Source organism: Oncorhynchus masou, chromosome 27 (genome assembly GCF_036934945.1).
Source record: "Oncorhynchus masou masou isolate Uvic2021 chromosome 27, UVic_Omas_1.1, whole genome shotgun sequence".
NCBI lineage: Eukaryota > Metazoa > Chordata > Actinopteri > Salmoniformes > Salmonidae > Oncorhynchus > Oncorhynchus masou.
This window is the reverse complement of record NC_088238.1, coordinates 65,137,344-65,160,354: the sequence shown is the minus strand read 5'-3', so window position 1 is coordinate 65,160,354 and position 23,011 is coordinate 65,137,344. Positions and strand designations below refer to the sequence as shown.

The window sequence follows — 23,011 nt, the reverse complement described above, 5'->3', positions numbered from 1 at the left end:
TCTTCCTCACCCCGTAGGAAACTCCATGTGTTGAACTAGAGTTCTCATGATCTCTTCCTCACCCTGTAGGAAACTCCATGTGTTGAACTGGAGTTCTCATGATCTCTTCCTCACCCTGTAGGAAACTCCATGTGTTGAACTAGTTCTCATGATCTCTTCCTCACCCTGTAGGAAACTCCATGTGTTGAACTAGTTCTCATGATCTCTTCCTCACCCCGTAGGAAACTCCATGTGTTGAACTAGTTCTCATGATCTCTTTCTCACCCTGTAGGAAACTCCATGTGTTGAACTAGTTCTCATGATCTCTTCCTCACCCTGTAGGAAACTCCATGTGTTGAACTAGTTCTCATGATCTCTTCCTCACCCTGTAGGAAACTCCATGTGTTGAACTAGAGTTCTCATGATCTCTTCCTCACCCTGTAGGAAACTCAGTGTGTTGAACTAGAGTTCTCATGATCTCTTCCTCACCCTGTAGGAAACTCCATGTGTTGAACTGGAGTTCTCATGATCTCTTCCTCACCCTGTAGGAAACTCCATGTGTTGAACTAGTTCTCATGATCTCTTCCTCACCCTGTAGGAAACTCCATGTGTTGAACTGGAGTTCTCATGATCTCTTCCTCACCCCGTAGGAAACTCAGTGTGTTGAACTAGTTCTCATGATCTCTTCCTCACCCCGTAGGAAACTCAGTGTGTTGAACTGGAGTTCTCATGATCTCTTCCTCACCCTGTAGGAAACTCCATGTGTTGAACTAGAGTTCTCATGATCTCTTCCTCACCCTGTAGGAAACTCAGTGTGTTGAACTAGTTCTCATGATCTCTTCCTCACCCTGTAGGAAACTCAGTGTGTTGAACTGGAGTTCTCATGATCTCTTCCTCACCCTGTAGGAAACTCCATGTGTTGAACTAGAGTTCTCATGATCTCTTCCTCACCCTGTAGGAAACTCAGTGTGTTGAACTAGTTCTCATGATCTCTTCCTCACCCTGTAGGAAACTCAGTGTGTTGAACTGGAGTTCTCATGATCTCTTCCTCACCCTGTAGGAAACTCCATGTGTTGAACTAGAGTTCTCATGATCTCTTCCTCACCCTGTAGGAAACTCAGTGTGTTGAACTAGTTCTCATGATCTCTTCCTCACCCTGTAGGAAACTCCATGTGTTGAACTGGAGTTCTCATGGTTCAACCAGGTGGTCCTGTTTCCTGATGAACAGCAGATAGAGGAACACGCCAACTGGACCATCTCTAGAGAACTGGGCTACAACTACTGTCTAGGACTGGTGAGAGAACTGGGTTACAACTACTGTCTAGGACTGGTGAGAGAACTGGGCTATAACTACTGTCTAGGACTGGTGAGAGAACTGGGTTACAACTACTGTCTAGGACTGGTGAGAGAACTGGGCTATAACTACTGTCTAGGACTGGTGAGAGAACTGGGCTATAACTACTGTCTAGGACTGGTGAGAGAACTGGGCTATAACTACTGTCTAGGACTGGTGAGAGAACTGGGTTACAACTACTGTCTAGGACTGGTGAGGGAACTGGGCTATAGTGTGAGAACTGGGCTACAACTACTGTCTAGGACTGGTGAGAGAACTGGGCTATAACTACTGTCTAGGACTGGTGAGGGAACTGGGCTATAGTGTGAGAACTGGGCTACAACTACTGTCTAGGACTGGTGAGAGAACTGGGCTATAACTACTGTCTAGGACTGGTGAGAGAACTGGGCTATAACTACTGTCTAGGACTGGTGAGAGAACTGGGCTATAACTACTGTCTAGGACTGGTGAGGGAACTGGGCTATAGTGTGAGAACTGGGCTACAACTACTGTCTAGGACTGGTGAGAGAACTGGGCTAAAACTACTGCCTAGGACTGGTCAGATAACTGGGTTACAACTACTGTCTAGGACTGGTCAGAGAACTGGGCTATAACTACTGTCTAGGACTGGTGAGAGAACTGGGTTACAACTACTGTCTAGGACTGGTGAGAGAACTGGGCTACAACTACTGTCTAGGACTGGTGAGAGAACTGGGTTACAACTACTGTCTAGGACTGGTGAGGGAACTGGGCTATAGTGTGAGAACTGGGCTACAACTACTGTCTAGGACTGGTGAGAGAACTGGGCTATAACTACTGTCTAGGACTGGTGAGAGAACTGGGCTATAACTACTGTCTAGGACTGGTGAGAGAACTGGGCTATAACTACTGTCTAGGACTGGTGAGAGAACTGGGTTACAACTACTGTCTAGGACTGGTGAGAGAACTGGGCTATAACTACTGTCTAGGACTGGTGAGAGAACTGGGCTATAACTACTGTCTAGGACTGGTGAGAGAACTGGGTTACAACTACTGTCTAGGACTGGTGAGGGAACTGGGCTAAAACTACTGCCTAGGACTGGTCAGATAACTGGGTTACAACTACTGTCTAGGACTGGTCAGAGAACTGGGCTATAACTACTGTCTAGGACTGGTGAGAGAACTGGGCTACAACTACTGTCTAGGACTGGTCAGAGAACTGGGTTACAACTACTGTCTAGGACTGGTCAGAGAACTGGGTTACAACTACTGTCTAGGACTGGTCAGAGAACTGGGCTATAACTACTGTCTAGGACTGGTGAGGGAACTGGGCTATAGTGTGAGAACTGGGCTACAACTACTGTCTAGGACTGGTGAGAGAACTGGGCTAAAACTACTGCCTAGGACTGGTCAGATAACTGGGTTACAACTACTGTCTAGGACTGGTGAGAGAACTGGGCTACAACTACTGTCTAGGACTGGTCAGAGAACTGGGTTACAGCTACTGTCTAGGACTAGTGAGAGAACTGGGCTACAACTACTGTCTAGGACTGGTCAGAGAACTGGGTTACAACTACTGTCTAGGACTAGTGAGAGAACTGGGCTACAACTACTGTCTAGGACTGGTCAGAGAGTGAGTACTGGACAGACCTCCAGGTCTTTGGTGATGATGGTTTTGTGATGCTGTGTGTTTCAGAGTAGCAGGCTGGCGTGTGACAGTAGTGTGTCAGCGGCGGATGGTGAGCAGCTCAGGTCTCTCTGTAGCAGAGACCCTCTCTATGAGCTGTCTGAACAGGAGAAGGACTTTCTCTGGAGACACAGGTAACTGCTGTAGGTGGAGTGTGTGTCTGTCTCTTAGCCCAACTCTGTACCGTTCTATTGGCAAGAAACTGAAATATTGAGCCAAACTAGAATAGGTTTAGATAATACAAGCTGAACCAAATGCCCTCCCTCTCTCTCACCCTCTCTATCACACTCTCCATCCCTCCTTCCCTTCCTCCCTCTCACTCACACTCCCTCCCTCCCTCTCTCTCACACTCTCTATCCCTCCTTCCCTTCCTCTCTCTCTCTCACACTCTCCCTCCCTCCCTCTCTCTCACACTCCCTCCCTCCCTCTCTCTCACACTCTCCATCCCTCCTTCCCTTCCTCTCTCTCTCTCACACTCTCCCTCCCTCCCTCTCTCTCACACTCCCTCCCTCCCTCTCTCTCACACTCTCCATCCCTCCTTCCCTTCCTCTCTCTCTCTCACACTCTCCCTCCCTCCCTCTCTCTCACACTCCCTCCCTCCCTCTCTCTCACACTCTCCATCCCTCCTTCCCTTCCTCTCTCTCTCTCACACTCTCCATCCCTCCTTCCCTTCCTCTCTCTCTCACACTCTCCCTCCCTCCCTCTCTCACACTCTCCATCCCTCCCTCACTCTCACACTCTCCATCCCTCCTTCCCTTCCTCCCTCTCTCTCACACTCTCCCTCTCTCCCTCTCTCTCACACTCTCCCTCCCTCCCTCTCTATCACACTCTCCATCCCTCCTTCCCTTCCTCCCTCTCTCTCACACTCCCTCCCTCTCTCACTCTCCATCCCTCCTTCCCTTCCTCTCTCTCTCACACTCTCCCTCCCTCCCTCTCTCTCACACTCCCTCCCTCCCTCTCTCTCACACTCTCCATCCCTCCTTCCCTCCCTCCCTCTCTCTCACACTCTCCATCCCTCCTTCCCTTCCTCTCTCTCTCTCACACTCTCCATCCCTCCTTCCCTTCCTCTCTCTCTCTCACTCTCCATCCCTCCTTCCCTTCCTCTCTCTCTCTCTCCCTCCCTCCCTCTCTCACACTCTCCATCCCTCCCTCTCTCTCACACTCTCCATCCCTCCTTCCCTTCCTCTCTCTCACACTCTCCATCCCTCCCTCACTCTCACACTCTCCATCCCTCCTTCCCTTCCTCCCTCTCTCTCACACTCTCCCTCTCTCCCTCTCCCTCTCTCTTACACTCTCCCTCCCTCCCTCCCTCCCTCCCTCCCTCCCTCCCTCCCTCCCTCCCTCCCTCATCTTCTAGACATTACTGTGTGAACATTCCAGAGTCTCTTCCTAAGCTGCTGCTGTCAGTCAAATGGAACTCTAGAGATGAGTGGTCACAGGTATGGCTGTCTGTCAGTCTGTTTCTCCTCTAGAATACCTGTCTGTCATTCTGTTTCTCCTCTAGAATACCTGTCTGTCTGTCGGTCTGTTTCTCCTCTAGAATACATGTCTGTCTGTCGGTCTGTTTCTCCTCTAGAATACCTGTCTGTCAGTCTGTTTCTCCTCTAGAATACCTGTCTGTCAGTCTGTTTCTCCTCTAGAATACCTGTCTGTCAGTCTGTTTCTCCTCTAGAATACCTGTCTGTCTGTCGGTCTGTTTCTCCTCTAGAATACCTGTCTGTCTGTCGGTCTGTTTCTCCTCTAGAATACCTGTCTGTCAGTCTGTTTCTCCTCTAGAATACCTGTCTGTCTGTCAGTCTGTTTCTCCTCTAGAATACCTGTCTGTCTGTCAGTCTGTTTCTCCACTAGAATACCTGTCTGTCTGTTTGTCCTCTAGAATACCTGTCTGTCGGTCTGTTTCTCCTCTAGAATACCTGTATGTCTGTCTGTCGGTCTGTTTCTCCTCTAGAATACCGGTCTGTCTATCTGTCTGTTTCTCCACGAGAATACCTGTCTGTCTGTCTCTCTGTCTGTTTCTTCAGTAGAGTACATGTCTGTCTGTTTCTCCTCTAGAATACATGTCTGTCTGTTTCTCCACTACAATACCTGTATGTCTGTTTTTCTACTAGAATACCTGTCTGTCTGTTTCTCCACTAGAATACCTGTCTGTCTGTTTCTCTTCTAGAATACATGTCTGTCTGTTTTTCCTTTAGAATACCTGTCTGTCTGTTTCTCCACTAGAATACCTGTCTGTCTGTCTGTCTGTCTGTTTCTCCTCTAGAATACCTGTCTGTCTGTCGGTCTGTTTCTCCTCTAGAATACCTGTCTGTCTGTCTGTCTGTCTGTTTCTCCACGATAATACCTGTCTATCTGTCTGTCTCTCTGTTCTCCAGTAGAATACATGTCTGTCTGTTTCTCCACTAGAATACCTGTCTGTCTGTTTCTCTTCTAGAATACATGTCTGTCTGTTTTTCCTTTAGAATACCTGTCTGTCTGTTTCTCCACTAGAATACCTGTCTGTCTGTCTGTCTGTTTCTCCTCTAGAATACCTGTCTGTCTGTCGGTCTGTTTCTCCTCTAGAATACCTGTCTGTCTGTCTGTTTCTCCACGATAATACCTGTCTATCTGTCTGTCTCTCTGTTCTCCAGTAGAATACATGTCTGTCTGTTTCCCCTCTAGAATACCTGTCTGTCCGTTTCTCCACTAGAATGCCTGTCTGTCTGTCTGTTCTCCACTAGAATACCTGTCTGTCTGTTTCTCCACTAGAATACCTGTCTGTCTGTTTCTCCACTAGAATGCCTGTCTGTCTGTCTGTTCTCCTATAGAATACCTGTCTGTCTGTTTCTCCACTGGAATACCTGTCTGTCTGTTTCTCCACTAGAATACCTGTCTGTCTGTTTCTCCACTGGAATACCTGTCTGTCTGTTTCTCCACTAGAATACCTGTCTGTCTGTTTCTCCTCTAGAATACCTGTCTGTCTGTTTCTCCCCTAGAATACATGTCTGTCTGTTTAACTTCTAGAATATCTGTCTGTCTGTTTCTCCTCTAGAATACCTGTCTGTCTGTTTCTTCTCTAGAATACCTGTCTGTCTGTTTTTCCTCTAGAATACATATCTGTCTGTTCTCCTCTAGAATACCTGTCTGTCTGTTTCTCCCCTAGAATACATGTATGTCTGTTTAACTTCTAGAATATCTGTCTGTCTATTTCTCCACTGGAATACCTGTCTGTCTGTTTCTCTTCCAGAATACCTATTTGTCTGTTTCTCCACTAGAATACCTATCTGTCTCTGTCTGTCTGTCTGTTTCTCCTCTAGAATACCTGTCTGTCTGTCTGTCTATCTGTTTCTCCACGATAATACCTGTCTATCTGTCTGTCTCTCTGTTTCTCCAGTAGAATACCTGTCTGTCTGTTTCTCCTCTAGAATACCTGTCTGTCTGTTTCTCCTCTAGAATACCTGTCTGTCTGTTTCTCCCCTAGAATACCTGTCTGTCTGTTTCTCCTCTAGAATACCTGTCTGTCTGTTTTTCCTCTAGAATACATGTCTGTCTGTTCTCCTCTAGAATACATGTCTGTCTGTTTTTCCTCTAGAATACCTGTCTGTCTGTTTCTCCCCTAGAATACATGTATGTCTGTTTAACTTCTAGAATATCTGTCTGTCTGTTTCTCCACTAGAATACCTGTCTGTCTGTTTCTCTTCCAGAATACCTATCTGTCTGTTTCTCCACTAGAATACCTATCTGTCTCTGTCTGTCTGTCTGTTTCTCCTCTAGAATACCTGTCTGTCTGTCTGTCTGTCTATCTGTTTCTCCACGATAATACCTGTCTATCTGTCTGTCTCTCTGTTTCTCCAGTAGAATACCTGTCTGTCTGTTTCTCTTCTATAATACCTGTCTGTATGTTTCTCTTCTAGAATACCTGTCTGTCTGTTTCTCCACTAGAATACCTGTATGTCTATTTCTCCACTAGAATACCTGTCTGTCTGTTTCTCCACTAGAATACATGTCTGTCTGTTTCTCTTCCAGAATACCTGTCTGTCTGTTTCTCTTCTAGAATACATTTCTGTTTTTATTTTTTATTTTTTTACATTTTATTTCACCTTTATTAGAGCAGGTAGGCCAAATAATTGATGAAGTAATTACAATTTAGCATTAACACTGGAGTGATGGATGTGCATAAGATTATGTGGAGATACTGGGGTGCAAAAGAACAAAACAAATATATAACAATATGGGGATGAGGTAGTTGGGTGGGCTGTTTACAGATGGGCAGGTGCAATGATCTGTAAGCTGCTCTGACTGCTGGTGCTTAAAGTTAGTGAGGGAGATCTAAGACTCCAGCTTCAGTGATTTTTGCAGTTCTTTCTAGTCATTGGCATCAGAGAACTGGAAGGAAAGGCGACCAAAGATGGTGTAGGCTTTGGGGATGATCAGTGAAATATACCTGCTTGAGCGCGAGCTACGGGTGGATGTTGCTATGGTGACCAGTGAGCTGAAATAAGGTTGGGCTTTACCTAGCAGAGACTTGTAGATAACCTGTAGCCAGTGGGTTTTGTGCCGAATATGTAGCGAGGGCAAGCCAACGAGAGCATACAGGTCGCAGTGCTGAGTAGTATATGGGGCTTTGGTGACAAAATGGATGGCACTGTGATAGACTACATCCAATTTGCTGAGAAGAGTGTTGGAGGCTATTTTGTAAATGACATCGTTGAGGATCGGTAGAATAGTCAGTTTTACGAGGTTATGTTTGGCAGCATGAGTTGCTTTGTTACGAAATAGGATGCCGATTCTAGATTTAATTTTGGATTGGAGATGCTTAATGTGGGTCTGGAAGGAGAGTTTACAGTCTAACCAGACACCTAGGTATTTGTAGTTGTCCACATATTCTAAGTCAGAACCGTCCAGAGTAGTGATGCTGGACGGGCGGACAGGTGCGGGCAGCGATCGGTTGAAGAAAATGCATTTAGTTTTACTTGCATTTAAGAACAGTTGGAGGCCACGGAAGGAGAGTTGTATGGCATTGAAGCTTGTCTGGAGGTTAGTTAACAGTGTCCAAAGAAGGGCCAGAAGTATACAGAATGGTGTCATCTGCGTAGAGGTGGATCAGAGAATCACCAGCCGCAAGAGCGACATCATTGATATATACAGAGAAGAGAGTCGGCCCGAGAATTGAACCCTGTGGCACCCCCATAGAGACTGCCAGAGGTCCGGACAGCAGGCCCTCTGATTTGACACACTGAACTCAATCAGAGAAGTAGTTGGTGAACCAGGCGAGGCAGAAGAAGCCAAGGCTGTTTAGTCTGCCGATATGAATGCGGTGGCCTGGCCTTGGCTGCACAGTAATGTCTCTTATCGATGGCGGTTATGATGTTGTTTAGGACCTTGAGCATGGCTGAGGTGCACCCTCTCTCTCTCTCTCTCTCTCTCTTCTCTCTCTCTCAATCTCTCTCTCTTCTCTCTCTCTCTCTCTTCTCTCTCTCTCTTTCTTTCTCTCTCTCTCCTCTCTCTCTCTGTATCTGTCACTCTGTCTCTCTCTCTCCTCTCTGTCTCTGTCTCTCTCCTCTCTCTCTCTCTCTCTCTCTCTCTCTCTCTCCTCTTTCTCTCTCTGTCTCTGTCTTCCTCTCTGTCCTCTCTCTGACTCTCTCTCTGTCTCTCTTCCTCTCCTCTCTCTCTCTCCTCTGTCTCTCTCTCTCTCTCTCTCTCCCTCTCTGTGTCCTCCACCCCCTCTCCCTCTCCTCACTCTCTCTCTCTGTCTCTCTCTCTCTGTCTCCTCTTCTCTCTCTCTCTCTCTCTGTCTCCCTCTCTGTGTGTCCTCTGCCCCCCTCTCTCCGTCTCTGTGTGTCCTCCGCCCCCCTCTCTCCTCTCTCTCTCTCCCTCTCTGTGTCCTCCGCCCCCTCTCTCCCTCTCTCTGTCTCCTCTTCTCTCCCTCTCTCCCTCTGTCTCCCTCTCTGTGTGTCCTCCGCCCACCTCTCTCCTCTCCTCTCTCTCTCTCCCTCTGTGTCCTCCGCCCCCCTCTCTCCCTCTCCTCTCTCTCTCTCTCTGTCTCTCTCTCTGTCTCCCTCTCTGTGTGTCCTCCGCCCCCCTCTCTCCCTCTGTCTCCCTCTCTGTGTGTCCTCCGCCCCCCTCTCTCCCTCTGTCTCCCTCTCTGTGTGTCCTCCGCCCCCCTCTCTCCTCTCTCTCTCTCTCTCTCTCTCTCTCTCTCCCTCTCCCTCTCTGTGTCCTCCGCCCCCCTCTAGATGTACTGTTTATTGCGTGACTGGCCCCTGATGCAACCAGAGAGTGCCCTGGAGCTGTTGGACTGTAACTTTCCTGACCCCATGGTTCGAGAGTTCGCCCTGCGTTGCCTCGTACAGGGCCTCACTGACGACAAGCTCAGCCAGTACCTTCTGCAGCTAGTACAGGTCTGTCAGTCTGTCTGTTTGTGTCTGTCTGTCTGTCTGTCTGTCTGTCTGTCTGTCTGTCTGTTAGTGTCTGTCTGTCTGTCTATACTGTCTGTCTGTCTGTCTGTCTGTCTGTCTGTCTGTCTGTCTGTCTGTCTGTCTGTCTGTCTGTCTATACTGTCTGTCTATACTGTCTGTCTGTCTGTCTGTCTGTCTGTCTGTCTGTCTGTCTGTCTGTCTGTCTGTCTGTCAATTGTCAAGAGAGGATCTCCATTGAAAATGCCTTGTAGTCTAACACTAGGCTTAATCTTTCTCTGGACCCATAGTGTACATTTGTTCCATTTCTCAGGTGTTGAAGTATGAGATGTACCTGGACAACCCTCTGGCCAGGTTCCTCATTAAGAAGGCTCTGACTAACCAGAGGATAGGACATTTCTTCTTCTGGCATCTCAAGTAAGTCTACTCTATAACGCCCTATTCCCTGCCTAGTGCACTACTATAACACCCTATTCCCTGCCTAGTGCACTACTATAACACCCTATTCACCCAACCTAGTGCACTACTATAACGCCCTATTCACCCTCCCTAGTTCACTACTATAACACCCTATTCCCTGCCTAGTGCACTACTATAACACCCTATTCACCCTCCCTAGTGCACTACTATAACGCCCTATTCCCTGCCTAGTGCACTACTATAACACCCTATTCACCCAACCTAGTGCACTACTATAACGCCCTATTCACCCTCCCTAGTTCACTACTATAACACCCTATTCCCTGCCTAGTGCACTACTATAACACCCTATTCACCCTCCCTAGTGCACTACTATAACGCCCTATTCCCTGCCTAGTGCACTACTATAACACCCTACCTAGAGCACTACTATAACTCCCTGTTCACCCTGACTAGTGTACTACTATAACACCCTTTTCACCCTACCTAGTGCACTACTATAACACCCTACCTAGTGTACTACTATAACACCCTTTTCACCCTACCTAGTGCACTACTATAACACCCTATTCCCTGCCTAGTGCACTACTATAACACCCTACCTAGAGCACTACTATAACTCCCTGTTCACCCTGCCTAGTGTACTACTATAACACCCTTTTCACCCTACCTAGTGCACTACTATAACACCCTACCTAGTGCACTACTATAACACCCTATTCCCTGCCTAGTGCACTACTATAACACCCTATTCCCTGCCTAGTGCACTACTATAACACCCTACCTAGTGCACTACTATAACACCCTATTCCCTGCCTAGTGCACTACTATAACACCCTATTCCCTGCCTAGTGCACTACTATAACACACTACCTAGTGCACTACTATAACATCCTATTCACTGCCTAGTGCACTACTATAACACCCTATTCCCTGCCTAGTGTACTACTATAACACCCTATTCACCCAACCTAGTGCACTACTATAACACCCTATTCCCTACCTAGTGCACTACTATAACACCCTATTCCCTGCCTAGTGCACTACTATAACACCCTGTTCACCCTCCCTAGTGCACTACTATAACACCCTGTTCACCCTCCCTAGTGCACTACTATAACACCCTGTTCACCCTACCTAGTGCACTACTATAACACCCTGTTCACCCTCCCTAATGCACTACTATAACACCCTGTTCACCTTACCTAGTGCACTACTAAACCACCCTGTTGACCCTCCCTAGTGCACTACTATAACACCCTGTTCACCTTCCCTAGTGCACTACTATAACACCCTGTTCACCCTCCCTAGTGCACTACTAAAACACCCTGTTCACCCTCCCTAGTGCACTACTATAACACCTTATTCACCCTCCCTAGTGCACTACTATAACACACTGTTCACCCTACCTAATGCACTACTAAAACACCCTGTTCACCCTCCCTAGTGCACTACTATAACACCTTATTCACCCTACCTAGTGTACTACTATAACACCTAATTCACCCTCCCTAGTGCACTACTATAACACACTGTTCACCCTACCTAATGCACTACTATAACACCCTGTTCACCCAACCTAGTGCACTACTATAACACCCTGTTCACCCTCCCTAGTGCACTACTATAACACCCTGTTCACCCTCCCTTGTGCACTACTATAACACCCTGTTCACCCTCCCTAGTGCACTACTATAACACCCTGTTCACCCTCCCTAGTGCACTACGATAACACCCTGTTCACCCTCCCTAGTGCACTACTAAACCACCCTGTTCACCCTCCCTAGTGAACTACTATAACACCCTGTTCACCCTCCCTAGTGCACTACTATAACACCCTGTTCACCCTCCCTAGTGCACTACTATAACACCCTGTTCACCCTCCCTAGTGCACTACTATAACACCCTGTTCACCCTCCCTAGTGCACTACTATAACACCCTGTTCCATTTGTAGATTTAACTTCCTGACTGATGTCTTGAGATGTTGCTTCAATATATCCACATAATTTTCTTGCCTCATGATGCATTTATTTTGTGAAGTGCACCAGTCCCTCCTGCAGCAAAGCACCCCCATATCATAATGCTGCCACCCCCGTGCTTCACGGTGTGATGTTCTTCGGCTTGCAAGCCTCCCCCTTTTTCCTCCAAACATAACAATGGTCATTATGCCAAACAGTTTTATTTTTGTTTCATCAGACCAGAGGACATTTCTCCAAAAAGCTCTAAGATCTACTTAATGAGCACCGTAGCTCATATTGCTACTTAATGAGCACCGTAGCTCATATATCTACTTAATGAGCACCGTAGCTCATATTGCTACTTCATGAGCACCGTTGCTCATATATCTACTTAATGAGCACCGTAGCTCTAATATCTACTTAATGAGCACCGTAGCTTATATAGCTACTTAATGAGCACCGTAGCTCATATTGCTACTTAATGAGCACCGTTGCTCATATATCTACTTAATGAGCACCGTAGCTCTAATATCTACTTAATGAGCACCGTAGCTTATATAGCTACTTAATGAGCACCGTAGCTCATATTGCTACTTAATGAGCACTGTGGCTCTAATATCTACTTAATGAGCACCGTAGCTCTAATATCTACTTAATGAGCACCGCAGCTGTAATATCTACTTAATGAGCACTGTAGCTCATATAGCTACTTAATGAGCACCGTAGCTGTAATATCTACTTAATGAGCACTGTAGCTCATATAGCTACTTAATGAGCACCGTCGCTCTAATATTTACTTAATGAGCACTGTAGCTCATATAGCTACTTAATGAGCACCGTCGCTCTAATATTTACTTAATGAGCACTGTAGCTCTAATATCTACTTAATGAGCACTGTAGCTCATATAGCTACTTCATGAGCACCGTCACTCTAATATTTACTTAATGAGCACTGTAGCTCATATATCTACTTAATGAGCACCGCAGCTCATATTGCTAGTTAATGAGCACCGTAGCTCATATATCTCCTTAATGAGCACCGTAGCTCTAATATCTACTTACTGAGCACCGTAGCTCATATATCTCCTTAATGAGCACTGTAGCTCATATATCTCCTTAATGAGCACCGTAGCTATAATATCTACTTACTGAGCACCGTAGCTTATATAGCTACTTAATGAGCACCGCAGCTCATATTGCTACTTAATGAGCACCGTAGCTCATATAACTTTGTCATTATACTTATAGCTACTTTATTGACTCAACGCTGTGCTTGGTTCCGGGATTCTATTAGATTACTACTACTACTACTACTAGATTTATAATCCACTACTATTAGATTTATAGTCCACTACTATTAGATTTATAGTCCATTAATATTAGATTTATAGTCCACTACTCCTGACCAGAGCCTAACTCTATTAATGATTAATCCCTCTATCTCTGTCTCTCTCTGTCTCTCTCTGTCTCTCTCTGTCTCTCTGTCTCTCTGTCTCTCTCTGTCTCTCTCTGTCTCTCTCTGTCTCTCTCTCTCTCTATGTCTCTCTCTGTCTCTCTCTGTCTCTCTCTGTCTCTCTCTGTCTCTCTCTGTCTCTCTCTGTCTCTCTCTGTCTCTCTCTCTCTCTATGTCTCTCTCTGTCTCTCTCTGTCTCTCTGTCTCTCTGTCTCTCTCTGTCTCTCTCTGTCTCTCTGTCTCTCTCTGTCTCTCTCTCTCTCTGTCTCTCTCTGTCTCTCTCTGTCTCTCTCTGTCTCTCTGTCTCTCTCTGTCTCTCTCTGTCTCTCTCTGTCTCTCTCTGTCTCTCTCTGTCTCTCTCTGTCTCTCTCTGTCTCTCTCTGTCTCTCTCTGTCTCTCTCTGTCTCTCTCTGTCTCTCTGTCTCTCTCTATGTCTCTCTCTGTCTCTCTCTGTCTCTCTCTGTCTCTCTCTGTCTCTCTCTGTCTCTCTCTGTCTCTCTCTCTCTCTCTATGTCTCTCTCTGTCTCTCTCTCTCTCTCTATGTCTCTCTCTGTCTCTCTCTCTGTCTCTCTCTCTGTCTCTCTCTGTCTCTCTCTGTCTCTCTCTCTGTCTCTCTCTGTCTCTCTCTGTCTCTCTCTGTCTCTCTCTGTCTCTCTCTGTCTCTCTCTGTCTCTCTCTGTCTCTCTCTGTCTCTCTCTGTCTCTCTCTGTCTCTCTGTCTCTCTCTGTCTCTGTCTCTGTCTCTCTCTGTCTCTCTCTCTGTCTCTGTCTCTCTCTGTCTCTCTGTCTCTCTCTCTGTCTCTCTGTCTCTCTCTGTCTCTCTCTCTCAGGTCAGAGATGCACAATAAGACTGTGTCCAGGAGGTTTGGTCTGCTGTTGGAAGCCTTCTGTAGAGCCTGTGGGATGTACCTCAAACATCTCAACAGACAGGTGAATATTATATTATTATGTTTTTGTTGTTGTTGTTGTTTTTGTTGTTGTTATTAGTATTATTATTCCAGGTGGAAGCGATGGATAAACTGGTGAACCTCACAGACACACTGAAACAGGAGAAGAAAGATGAGACACAGAAGGTAAGACACACCCGCTACGGATTTACATACACACACACACGCTTCGGATTTACATATATACACACACACACACTACAGATTTACATACACACACACACTTTACTTTCTATGCTTATTGATCGGATAGTGTTCTGGTGGTATGACTCTGTGTTGATTGGTCGATGTATCTGAACCTTGTGATTTGACTGGTTGCCAGACCCAGATGAAGTTCCTGGTAGAACACATGTCGAGGCCAGACTACATGGAGTCTCTACAAGGCTTCGTCTCTCCACTGAACCCTGTTCACCAGCTAGGAAACCTCAGGTACACACACACAGTCCATGCTATTTTGAGACCTTGGGATGTCAATACCACATTAAAGTTGAAATGTAAAATTGTGAGAGTGTAGAAGTAGACAGGGTTAGGGTGGAGCTGGAGAGAGGGTTAGGGTGGAGAAGTAGACAGGGTTAGGGTGGAGCTGGAGAGAGGGTTAGGGTGGAGAAGAAGACAGGGTTAGGGTGGAGAGGTAGACAGGGTTAGGGTGGAGAAGTTGACAGGGTTAGGGTGGAGAGGTATACAGGGTTAGGGTGGAGAGGCAGACAGGGTTAGGGTGGAGAGGTAGACAGGGTAAGGGTGGAGCTGGAGAGAGGGTTAGGGTGGAGAGGTAGAGAGGGTTAGGGTGGAGAGGTAGACAGGGTTAGGGTGGAGAGGTAGACAGGGTTAGGGTGGAGAAGTAGACAGGGTTAGGGTGGAGAAGTAGACAGGGTTAGGGTGGAGAAGTAGACAGGATTAGGGTGGGGCAGGAGAGAGGGCTAGGGTGGAGAGGTAGACAGGGTTAGGGTGGAGCTGGAGAGAGGGTTAGGGTGGAGAGGTAGAGAGGGTTAGGGTGGAGAGGTAGACAGGGTTAGGGTGGAGAGGTAGACAGGGTTAGGGTGGAGAAGTAGACAGGGTTAGGGTGGAGAAGTAGACAGGGTTAGGGTGGAGAAGTAGACAGGATTAGGGTGGGGCAGGAGAGAGGGCTAGGGTGGAGAGGTAGACAGGGTTAGGGTGGAGCTGGAGAGAGGGTTAGGGTGGAGAGGTAGAGAGGGTTAGGGTGGAGAGGTAGACAGGGTTAGGGTGGAGAGGTAGACAGGGTTAGGGTGGAGAAGTAGACAGGGTTAGGGTGGAGAAGTAGACAGGGTTAGGGTGGAGATGTAGACAGGGTTAGGGTGGAGCAGGAGAGAGGATTAGGGTGGAGAGGTAGACAGGCTTAGGGTGGAGAGGTAGACAGGCTTAGGGTGGAGAGGTAGACAGGGTTAGGGTGGAGAGGTAGACAGGGTTAGGGTGGAGAGGTAGACAGGGTTAGGGTGGAGAGGTAGACAGGGTTAGGGTGGAGAGGTAGACAGGGTTAGGGTGGAGAGGTAGACAGGGTCAGGGTTAGGGTGGAGAAGTAGACAGGGTTGGGGTGGAGAAGTAGACAGGGTTAGGGTGGAGAAGTAGACAGGATTAGGGTGGAGAAGTAGACAGGGTTAGGGTGTAGAGGTAGACAGGATTAGGGTGGAGCTGAATTGAGGGTTAGGGTGGAGACGTAGACAGGGTTCGGGTGGAGCTGGAGAGGGTTAGGGTGGAGAAGTAGACAGGGTTAGGGTGGAGAAGTTGACAGGGTTAGGGTGGAGAGGTATACAGGGTTAGGGTGGAGAGGCAGACAGGGTTAGGGTGGAGCTGGAGAGAGGGTTAGGGTGGAAAAGTAGACAGGATTAGGGTGGGGCAGGAGAGAGGGCTAGGGTGGAGAGGTAGACAGGGTTAGGGTGGAGCTGGAGAGAGGGTTAGGGTGGAGAAGAAGACAGGGTTAGGGTGGAGAGGTAGACAGGGTTAGGGTGGAGAAGTTGACAGGGTTAGGGTGGAGAGGTATACAGGGTTAGGGTGGAGAGGCAGACAGGGTTAGGGTGGAGCTGGAGAGAGGGTTAGGGTGGAAAAGTAGACAGGATTAGGGTGGGGCAGGAGAGAGGGCTAGGGTGGAGAGGTAGACAGGGTTAGGGTGGAGCTGGAGAGAGGGTTAGGGTGGAGAGGTAGAGAGGGTTAGGGTGGAGAGGTAGACAGGGTTAGGGTGGAGAGGTAGACAGGGTTAGGGTGGAGAAGTAGACAGGGTTAGGGTGGAGAAGTAGACAGGGTTAGGGTGGAGAGGTAGACAGGGTTAGGGTGGAGAGGTAGACAGGGTTAGGGTGGAGAGGTAGACAGGCTTAGGGTGGAGAGGTAGACAGGCTTAGGGTGGAGAGGTAGACAGGGTTAGGGTGGAGAGGTAGACAGGGTTAGGGTGGAGAGGTAGACAGGGTTAGGGTGGAGAGGTAGACAGGGTTAGGGTGGAGAGGTAGACAGGGTCAGGGTTAGGGTGGAGAAGTAGACAGGGTTGGGGTGGAGAAGTAGACAGGGTTAGGGTGGAGAAGTAGACAGGATTAGGGTGGAGAAGTAGACAGGGTTAGGGTGTAGAGGTAGACAGGATTAGGGTGGAGCTGAATTGAGGGTTAGGGTGGAGACGTAGACAGGGTTCGGGTGGAGCTGGAGAGGGTTAGGGTGGAGAAGTAGACAGGGTTAGGGTAGAGAGGTAGACAGGGTTAGGGTGGAGAGGTAGACAGGGTTAGGGTGGAGAAGTAGACAGGGTTAGGGTGGAGCTGGAGAGAGGATTAGGGTGGAGAGGTAAACAGGGTTAGGGTGGAGAGGTAGACAGGGTTAGGGTGGAGAGGTAGACAGGGTTAGGCTGGAGAAGTAGACAGGGTTAGGGTGGAGAAGTAGAGAGGGTTAGGGTGGAGAGGTAGACAGGGTTAGGGTGGAGCTGGAGAGAGGGTTAGGGTGGAGAAGTAGACAGGTTTAGGGTGGAGAGGTAGACAGGGTTAGGGTGGAGCTGGAGAGAGGGTTAGGGTGGAGAAGTAGACAGGGTAAGGGTGGAGAGGTAGAGAGAGTTAGGGTGGAGAAGTAGACAGGGTTAGGGTGGAGAGGTAGACAGGGTAAGGATGGAGAGGTAGAGAGAGTTAGGGTGGAGAAGTAGACAGGGTTAGGGTGGAGCTGGAGAGAGTGTTAGGGTGGAGAACAAGACAGGGTTAGGGTGGAGAGGTAGACAGGGTTAGGGTGGAGAAGTAGACAGGGTTAGGGTGGAGAGGTAGACAGGGTTAGGTGGAGAAGTAGACAGGGTTAGGGTGGAGAAGTAGACAGGGTTAGGGTGGAGAAGTAGACAGGCTTAGGGTGGAGAGGTAGACAGGGTTAGGTGGAGAAGTAGACAGGGTTAGGGTGGAGAAGTAGACAGGGTTAGGGTGGAGAAGTAGACAGGGTTAGGGTGGAGCTAGAGAGAGTGTTAGGGTGGAGAACAAGACAGGGTTAGGGTGGAGAGGTAGACAGGGTTAGGGTGGAGAAGTAGACAGGGTTAGGGTGGAGAGGTAGACAGGGTAAGGGTGGAGCTGGAGAGAGGGTTAGGGTGGAAAAGTAGACAGGATTAGGGTGGAGAAGTAGACAGGGTTAGGGTGGAGAGGTAGACAGGGTTAGGGTGGAGAAGTAGACAGGGTTAGGGTGGAGAGGTAGACAGGGTTAGGGTGGAGCTGGAGAGAGGGTTAGGGTGGAAAAGTAGACAGGATTAGGGTGGAGAAGTAGAGAGGGTTAGGGTGGAGAAGTAGACAGGGTTGGGGTGGAGAAGTAGATAGGGTTAGGGTGGAGCTGGAGAGAGGATTAGGGTGGAGAGGTAGACAGGGTTAGGGTGGAGAGGTAGACAGGGTTAGGGTGGAGAAGTAGACAGGGTTAGGGTGGAGAAGTAGACAGGGTTAGGGTGGAGAAGTAGACAGGGTTAGGGTGGAGAGGTAGACAGGGTTAGGGTGGAGAAGTAGACAGGGTCAGGGTTAGGGTGGAGAAGTAGACAAGGTTAGGGTGGAGAGGTAGACAAGGTTAGGGTGGAGAGGTAGACAGGATTAGGGTGGAGAGGTAGACAGGGTTAGGGTGGAGAGGTAGACAGGGTTAGGGTGGAGAGGTAGACAGGGTTAGGGTGGAGAGGTAGACAGGGTTAGGGTGGAGAGGTTGACAGGGTTAGGGTGGAGAGGTTGACAGGGTTAGGGTGGAGAGGTTGACAGGGTTAGGGTGGAGAGGTAGACAGGGTTAGGGTGGAGAGGTAGACAGGGTTAGGGTGGAGAGGTAGACAGGGTTAGGGTGGAGAAGTAGAGAGGGTTAGGGTGGAGAGGTAGACAGGGTTAGGGTGGAGCTGGAGAGAGGGTTAGGGTGGAGAAGTAGACAGGGTTAGGGTGGAGAGGTAGACAGGGTTAGGGTGGAGCTGGAGAGAGGGTTAGGGTGGAGAAGTAGACAGGGTAAGGGTGGAGAGGTAGACAGGGTTAGGGTGGAGAGGTAGACAGGGTTAGGGTGGAGAGGTAGACAGGGTTAGGGTGGAGAGGTAGACAGGGTTAGGGTGGAGAGGTAGACAGGGTTAGGGTGGAGAGGTAGACAGGGTTAGGGTGGAGAAGTAGACAGGGTCAGGGTTAGGGTGGAGAAGTAGACAGGGTTAGGGTGGAGAGGTAGACAGGGTTGGGGTGGAGAAGTAGACAGGATTAGGGTGGAGAAGTAGACAGGGTTAGGGTGTAGAGGTAGACAGGATTAGGGTGGAGCTGAATTGAGGGTTAGGGTGGAGACGTAGACAGGGTTCGGGTGGAGCTGGAGAGAGGGTTAGGGTGGAGAAGTAGACAGGGTTAGGGTGGAGAGGTAGACAGGGTTAGGGTGGAGAGGTAGACAGGGTTAGGGTGGAGAGGTAGACAGGGTTAGGGTGGAGAGGTAGACAAGGTTAGGGTGGAGAGGTAGACAGGGTTAGGGTGGAGAAGTAGACAGGGTCAGGGTTAGGGTGGAGAAGTAGACAGGGTTAGGGTGGAGAGGTAGACAGGGTTGGGGTGGAGAAGTAGACAGGGTTAGGGTGGAGAAGTAGACAGGATTAGGGTGGAGAAGTAGACAGGGTTAGGGTGTAGAGGTAGACAGGATTAGGGTGGAGCTGAATTGAGGGTTAGGGTGGAGACGTAGACAGGGTTCGGGTGGAGCTGGAGAGAGGGTTAGGGTGGAGAAGTAGACAGGGTTAGGGTGGAGAGGTAGACAGGGTTAGGGTGGAGAGGTAGACAGGGTTAGGGTGGAGAAGTAGACAGGATTAGGGTGGAGAAGTAGACAGGGTTAGGGTGGAGCTGGAGAGAGTGTTAGGGTGGAGCTGGAGAGAGGATTAGGGTGGAGAGGTAGACAGGCTTAGGGTGGAGAGGTAGACAGGGTTAGGGTGGAGAAGTAGACAGGGTTAGGGTGGAGCTAGAGAGAGTGTTAGGGTGGAGAACAAGACAGGGTTAGGGTGGAGAGGTAGACAGGGTTAGGGTGGAGAAGTAGACAGGGTTAGGGTGGAGAGGTAGACAGGGTAAGGGTGGAGCTGGAGAGAGGGTTAGGGTGGAAAAGTAGACAGGATTAGGGTGGAGAGGTAGACAGGGTTAGGGTGGAGCTGGAGAGTGGGTTAGGGTGGAGCTGGAGAGAGGGTTAGGGTGGAGAAGTAGACAGGGTTAGGGTGGAGAGGTAGACATTGTTAGGGTGGAGAGGTAGACAGGGTTAAGGTGGAGAAGTAGACAGGGTTAGGGTGGAGAGGTAGACAGGGTTAGGGTGGAGAAGTAGACAGGGTTAGGGTGGAGAGGTAGACAGGGTTAGGGTGGAGCTGGAGAGAGGGTTAGGGTGGAAAAGTAGACAGGATTAGGGTGGAGAAGTAGAGAGGGTTAGGGTGGAGAAGTAGACAGGGTTGGGGTGGAGAAGTAGATAGGGTTAGGGTGGAGCTGGAGAGAGGATTAGGGTGGAGAGGTAGACAGGGTTAGGGTGGAGAGGTAGACAGGGTTAGGGTGGAGAGGTAGACAGGGTTAGGGTGGAGAGGTAGACAGGGTTAGGGTGGAGAAGTAGACAGGGTTAGGGTGGAGAGGTAGACAGGGTTAGGGTGGAGAAGTAGACAGGGTTAGGGTGGAGCTGGAGAGAGGGTTAGGGTGGAGAGGTAGACAGGGTTAGGGTGGAGAAGTAGACAAGGTTAGGGTGGAGAGGTAGACAAGGTTAGGGTGGAGAGGTAGACAGAATTAGGGTGGAGAGGTAGACAGGGTTAGGGTGGAGAGGTAGACAGGGTTAGGGTGGAGAGGTAGACAGGGTTAGGGTGGAGAGGTTGACAGGGTTAGGGTGGAGAGGTAGACAGGGTTAGGGTGGAGAGGTAGACAGGGTTAGGGTGGAGAGGTAGACAGGGTTAGGGTGGAGAGGTAGACAGGGTTAGGGTGGAGAGGTAGACAGGGTTAGGGTGGAGAGGTAGACAGGGTTAGGGTGGAGAGGTAGACAGAGTTAGGGTGGAGAAGTAGACAGGGTCAGGGTTAGGGTGGAGAAGTAGACAGGGTTAGGGTGGAGAGGTAGACAGGGTTGGGGTGGAGAAGTAGACGGGGTTAGGGTGGAGAGGTAGACAGGGTTAGGGTGGAGAAGTAGACAGGATTAGGGTGGAGAAGTAGACAGGGTTAGGGTGGAGCTGGAGAGAGGATTAGGGTGGAGAGGTAAACAGGGTTAGGGTGGAGAGGTAGACAGGGTTAGGGTGGAGAGGTAGACAGGGTTAGGGTGGAGAGGTAGACAGGGTTAGGGTGGAGAGGTAGACAGGGTTAGGGTGGAGAAGTAGAGAGGGTTAGGGTGGAGAGGTAGACAGGGTTAGGGTGGAGCTGGAGAGAGGGTTAGGGTGGAGAAGTAGACAGGGTTAGGGTGGAGCTGGAGAGAGTGTTAGGGTGGAGCTGGAGAGAGGATTAGGGTGGAGAGGTAGACAGGCTTAGGGTGGAGAGGTAGACAGGGTTAGGGTGGAGAAGTAGACAGGGTTAGGGTGGAGCTAGAGAGAGTGTTAGGGTGGAGCTGGAGAGAGGATTAGGGTGGAGAGGTAGACAGGCTTAGGGTGGAGAGGTAGACAGGGTTAGGGTGGAGAACAAGACAGGGTTAGGGTGGAGAGGTAGACAGGGTTAGGGTGGAGAAGTAGACAGGGTTAGGGTGGAGAGGTAGACAGGGTAAGGGTGGAGCTGGAGAGAGGGTTAGGGTGGAAAAGTAGACAGGATTAGGGTGGAGAGGTAGACAGGGTTAGGTTTTAGATGTAGACAGGATTTGTGTGGAGCTGGAGAGAGGGTTAGGGTGGAGAGGTAGACAGGGTTAGGGTGGAGCTGGAGAGTGGGTTAGGGTGGAGCTGGAGAGAGGGTTAGGGTGGAGAAGTAGACAGGGTTAGGGTGGAGAGGTAGACATTGTTAGGGTGGAGAGGTAGACAGGGTTAAGGTGGAGAAGTAGACAGGGTTAGGGTGGAGAGGTAGACAGGGTTAGGGTGGAGAAGTAGACAGGGTTAGGGTGGAGAGGTAGACAGGGTTAGGGTGGAGCTGGAGAGAGGGTTAGGGTGGAAAAGTAGACAGGATTAGGGTGGAGAAGTAGAGAGGGTTAGGGTGGAGAAGTAGACAGGGTTGGGGTGGAGAAGTAGATAGGGTTAGGGTGGAGCTGGAGAGAGGATTAGGGTGGAGAGGTAGACAGGGTTAGGGTGGAGAGGTAGACAGGGTTAGGGTGGAGAGGTAGACAGGGTTAGGGTGGAGAGGTAGACAGGGTTAGGGTGGAGAAGTAGACAGGGTTAGGGTGGAGAGGTAGACAGGGTTAGGGTGGAGAAGTAGACAGGGTTAGGGTGGAGCTGGAGAGAGGGTTAGGGTGGAGAGGTAGACAGGGTTAGGGTGGAGAAGTAGACAAGGTTAGGGTGGAGAGGTAGACAAGGTTAGGGTGGAGAGGTAGACAGAATTAGGGTGGAGAGGTAGACAGGGTTAGGGTGGAGAGGTAGACAGGGTTAGGGTGGAGAGGTAGACAGGGTTAGGGTGGAGAGGTTGACAGGGTTAGGGTGGAGAGGTAGACAGGGTTAGGGTGGAGAGGTAGACAGGGTTAGGGTGGAGAGGTAGACAGGGTTAGGGTGGAGAGGTAGACAGGGTTAGGGTGGAGAGGTAGACAGGGTTAGGGTGGAGAGGTAGACAGGGTTAGGGTGGAGAGGTAGACAGGGTTAGGGTGGAGAGGTAGACAGAGTTAGGGTGGAGAGGTAGACAGGGTCAGGGTTAGGGTGGAGAAGTAGACAGGGTTAGGGTGGAGAGGTAGACAGGGTTGGGGTGGAGAAGTAGACGGGGTTAGGGTGGAGAGGTAGACAGGGTTAGGGTGGAGAAGTAGACAGGATTAGGGTGGAGAAGTAGACAGGGTTAGGGTGGAGCTGGAGAGAGGATTAGGGTGGAGAGGTAAACAGGGTTAGGGTGGAGAGGTAGACAGGGTTAGGGTGGAGAGGTAGACAGGGTTAGGGTGGAGAGGTAGACAGGGTTAGGGTGGAGAGGTAGACAGGGTTAGGGTGGAGAAGTAGAGAGGGTTAGGGTGGAGAGGTAGACAGGGTTAGGGTGGAGCTGGAGAGAGGGTTAGGGTGGAGAAGTAGACAGGGTTAGGGTGGAGAGGTAGACAGGGTTAGGGTGGAGCTGGAGAGAGGGTTAGGGTGGAGAAGTAGACAGGGTAAGGGTGGAGAGGTAGACAGGGTTAGGGTGGAGAGGTAGACAGGGTTAGGGTGGAGAGGTAGACAGGGTTAGGGTGGAGAGGTAGACAGGGTTAGGGTGGAGAAGTAGACAGGGTCAGGGTTAGGGTGGAGAAGTAGACAGGGTTAGGGTGGAGAGGTAGACAGGGTTGGGGTGGAGAAGTAGACAGGGTTAGGGTGGAGAAGTAGACAGGATTAGGGTGGAGAAGT

General features: G+C 49.5%; 1 protein-coding gene across 1 annotated transcript in view; it reads left to right on the top strand.

Moving 5' to 3' along the window:
- zgc:158659 (uncharacterized protein LOC791141 homolog) overlaps positions 1-23,011 on the top strand; it is a 112,543-nt gene that overhangs the window by 48,051 nt on the left and 41,481 nt on the right. Inside the window, exons 12-19 of the mRNA XM_064940881.1 lie at positions 1,142-1,273; positions 2,988-3,112; positions 4,336-4,417; positions 9,191-9,355; positions 9,684-9,787; positions 14,032-14,131; positions 14,203-14,274; positions 14,471-14,577. Of these exons, the coding sequence (XP_064796953.1) occupies positions 1,142-1,273; positions 2,988-3,112; positions 4,336-4,417; positions 9,191-9,355; positions 9,684-9,787; positions 14,032-14,131; positions 14,203-14,274; positions 14,471-14,577 (887 nt within the window). The remainder of the gene's footprint in view (positions 1-1,141; positions 1,274-2,987; positions 3,113-4,335; positions 4,418-9,190; positions 9,356-9,683; positions 9,788-14,031; positions 14,132-14,202; positions 14,275-14,470; positions 14,578-23,011) is intronic.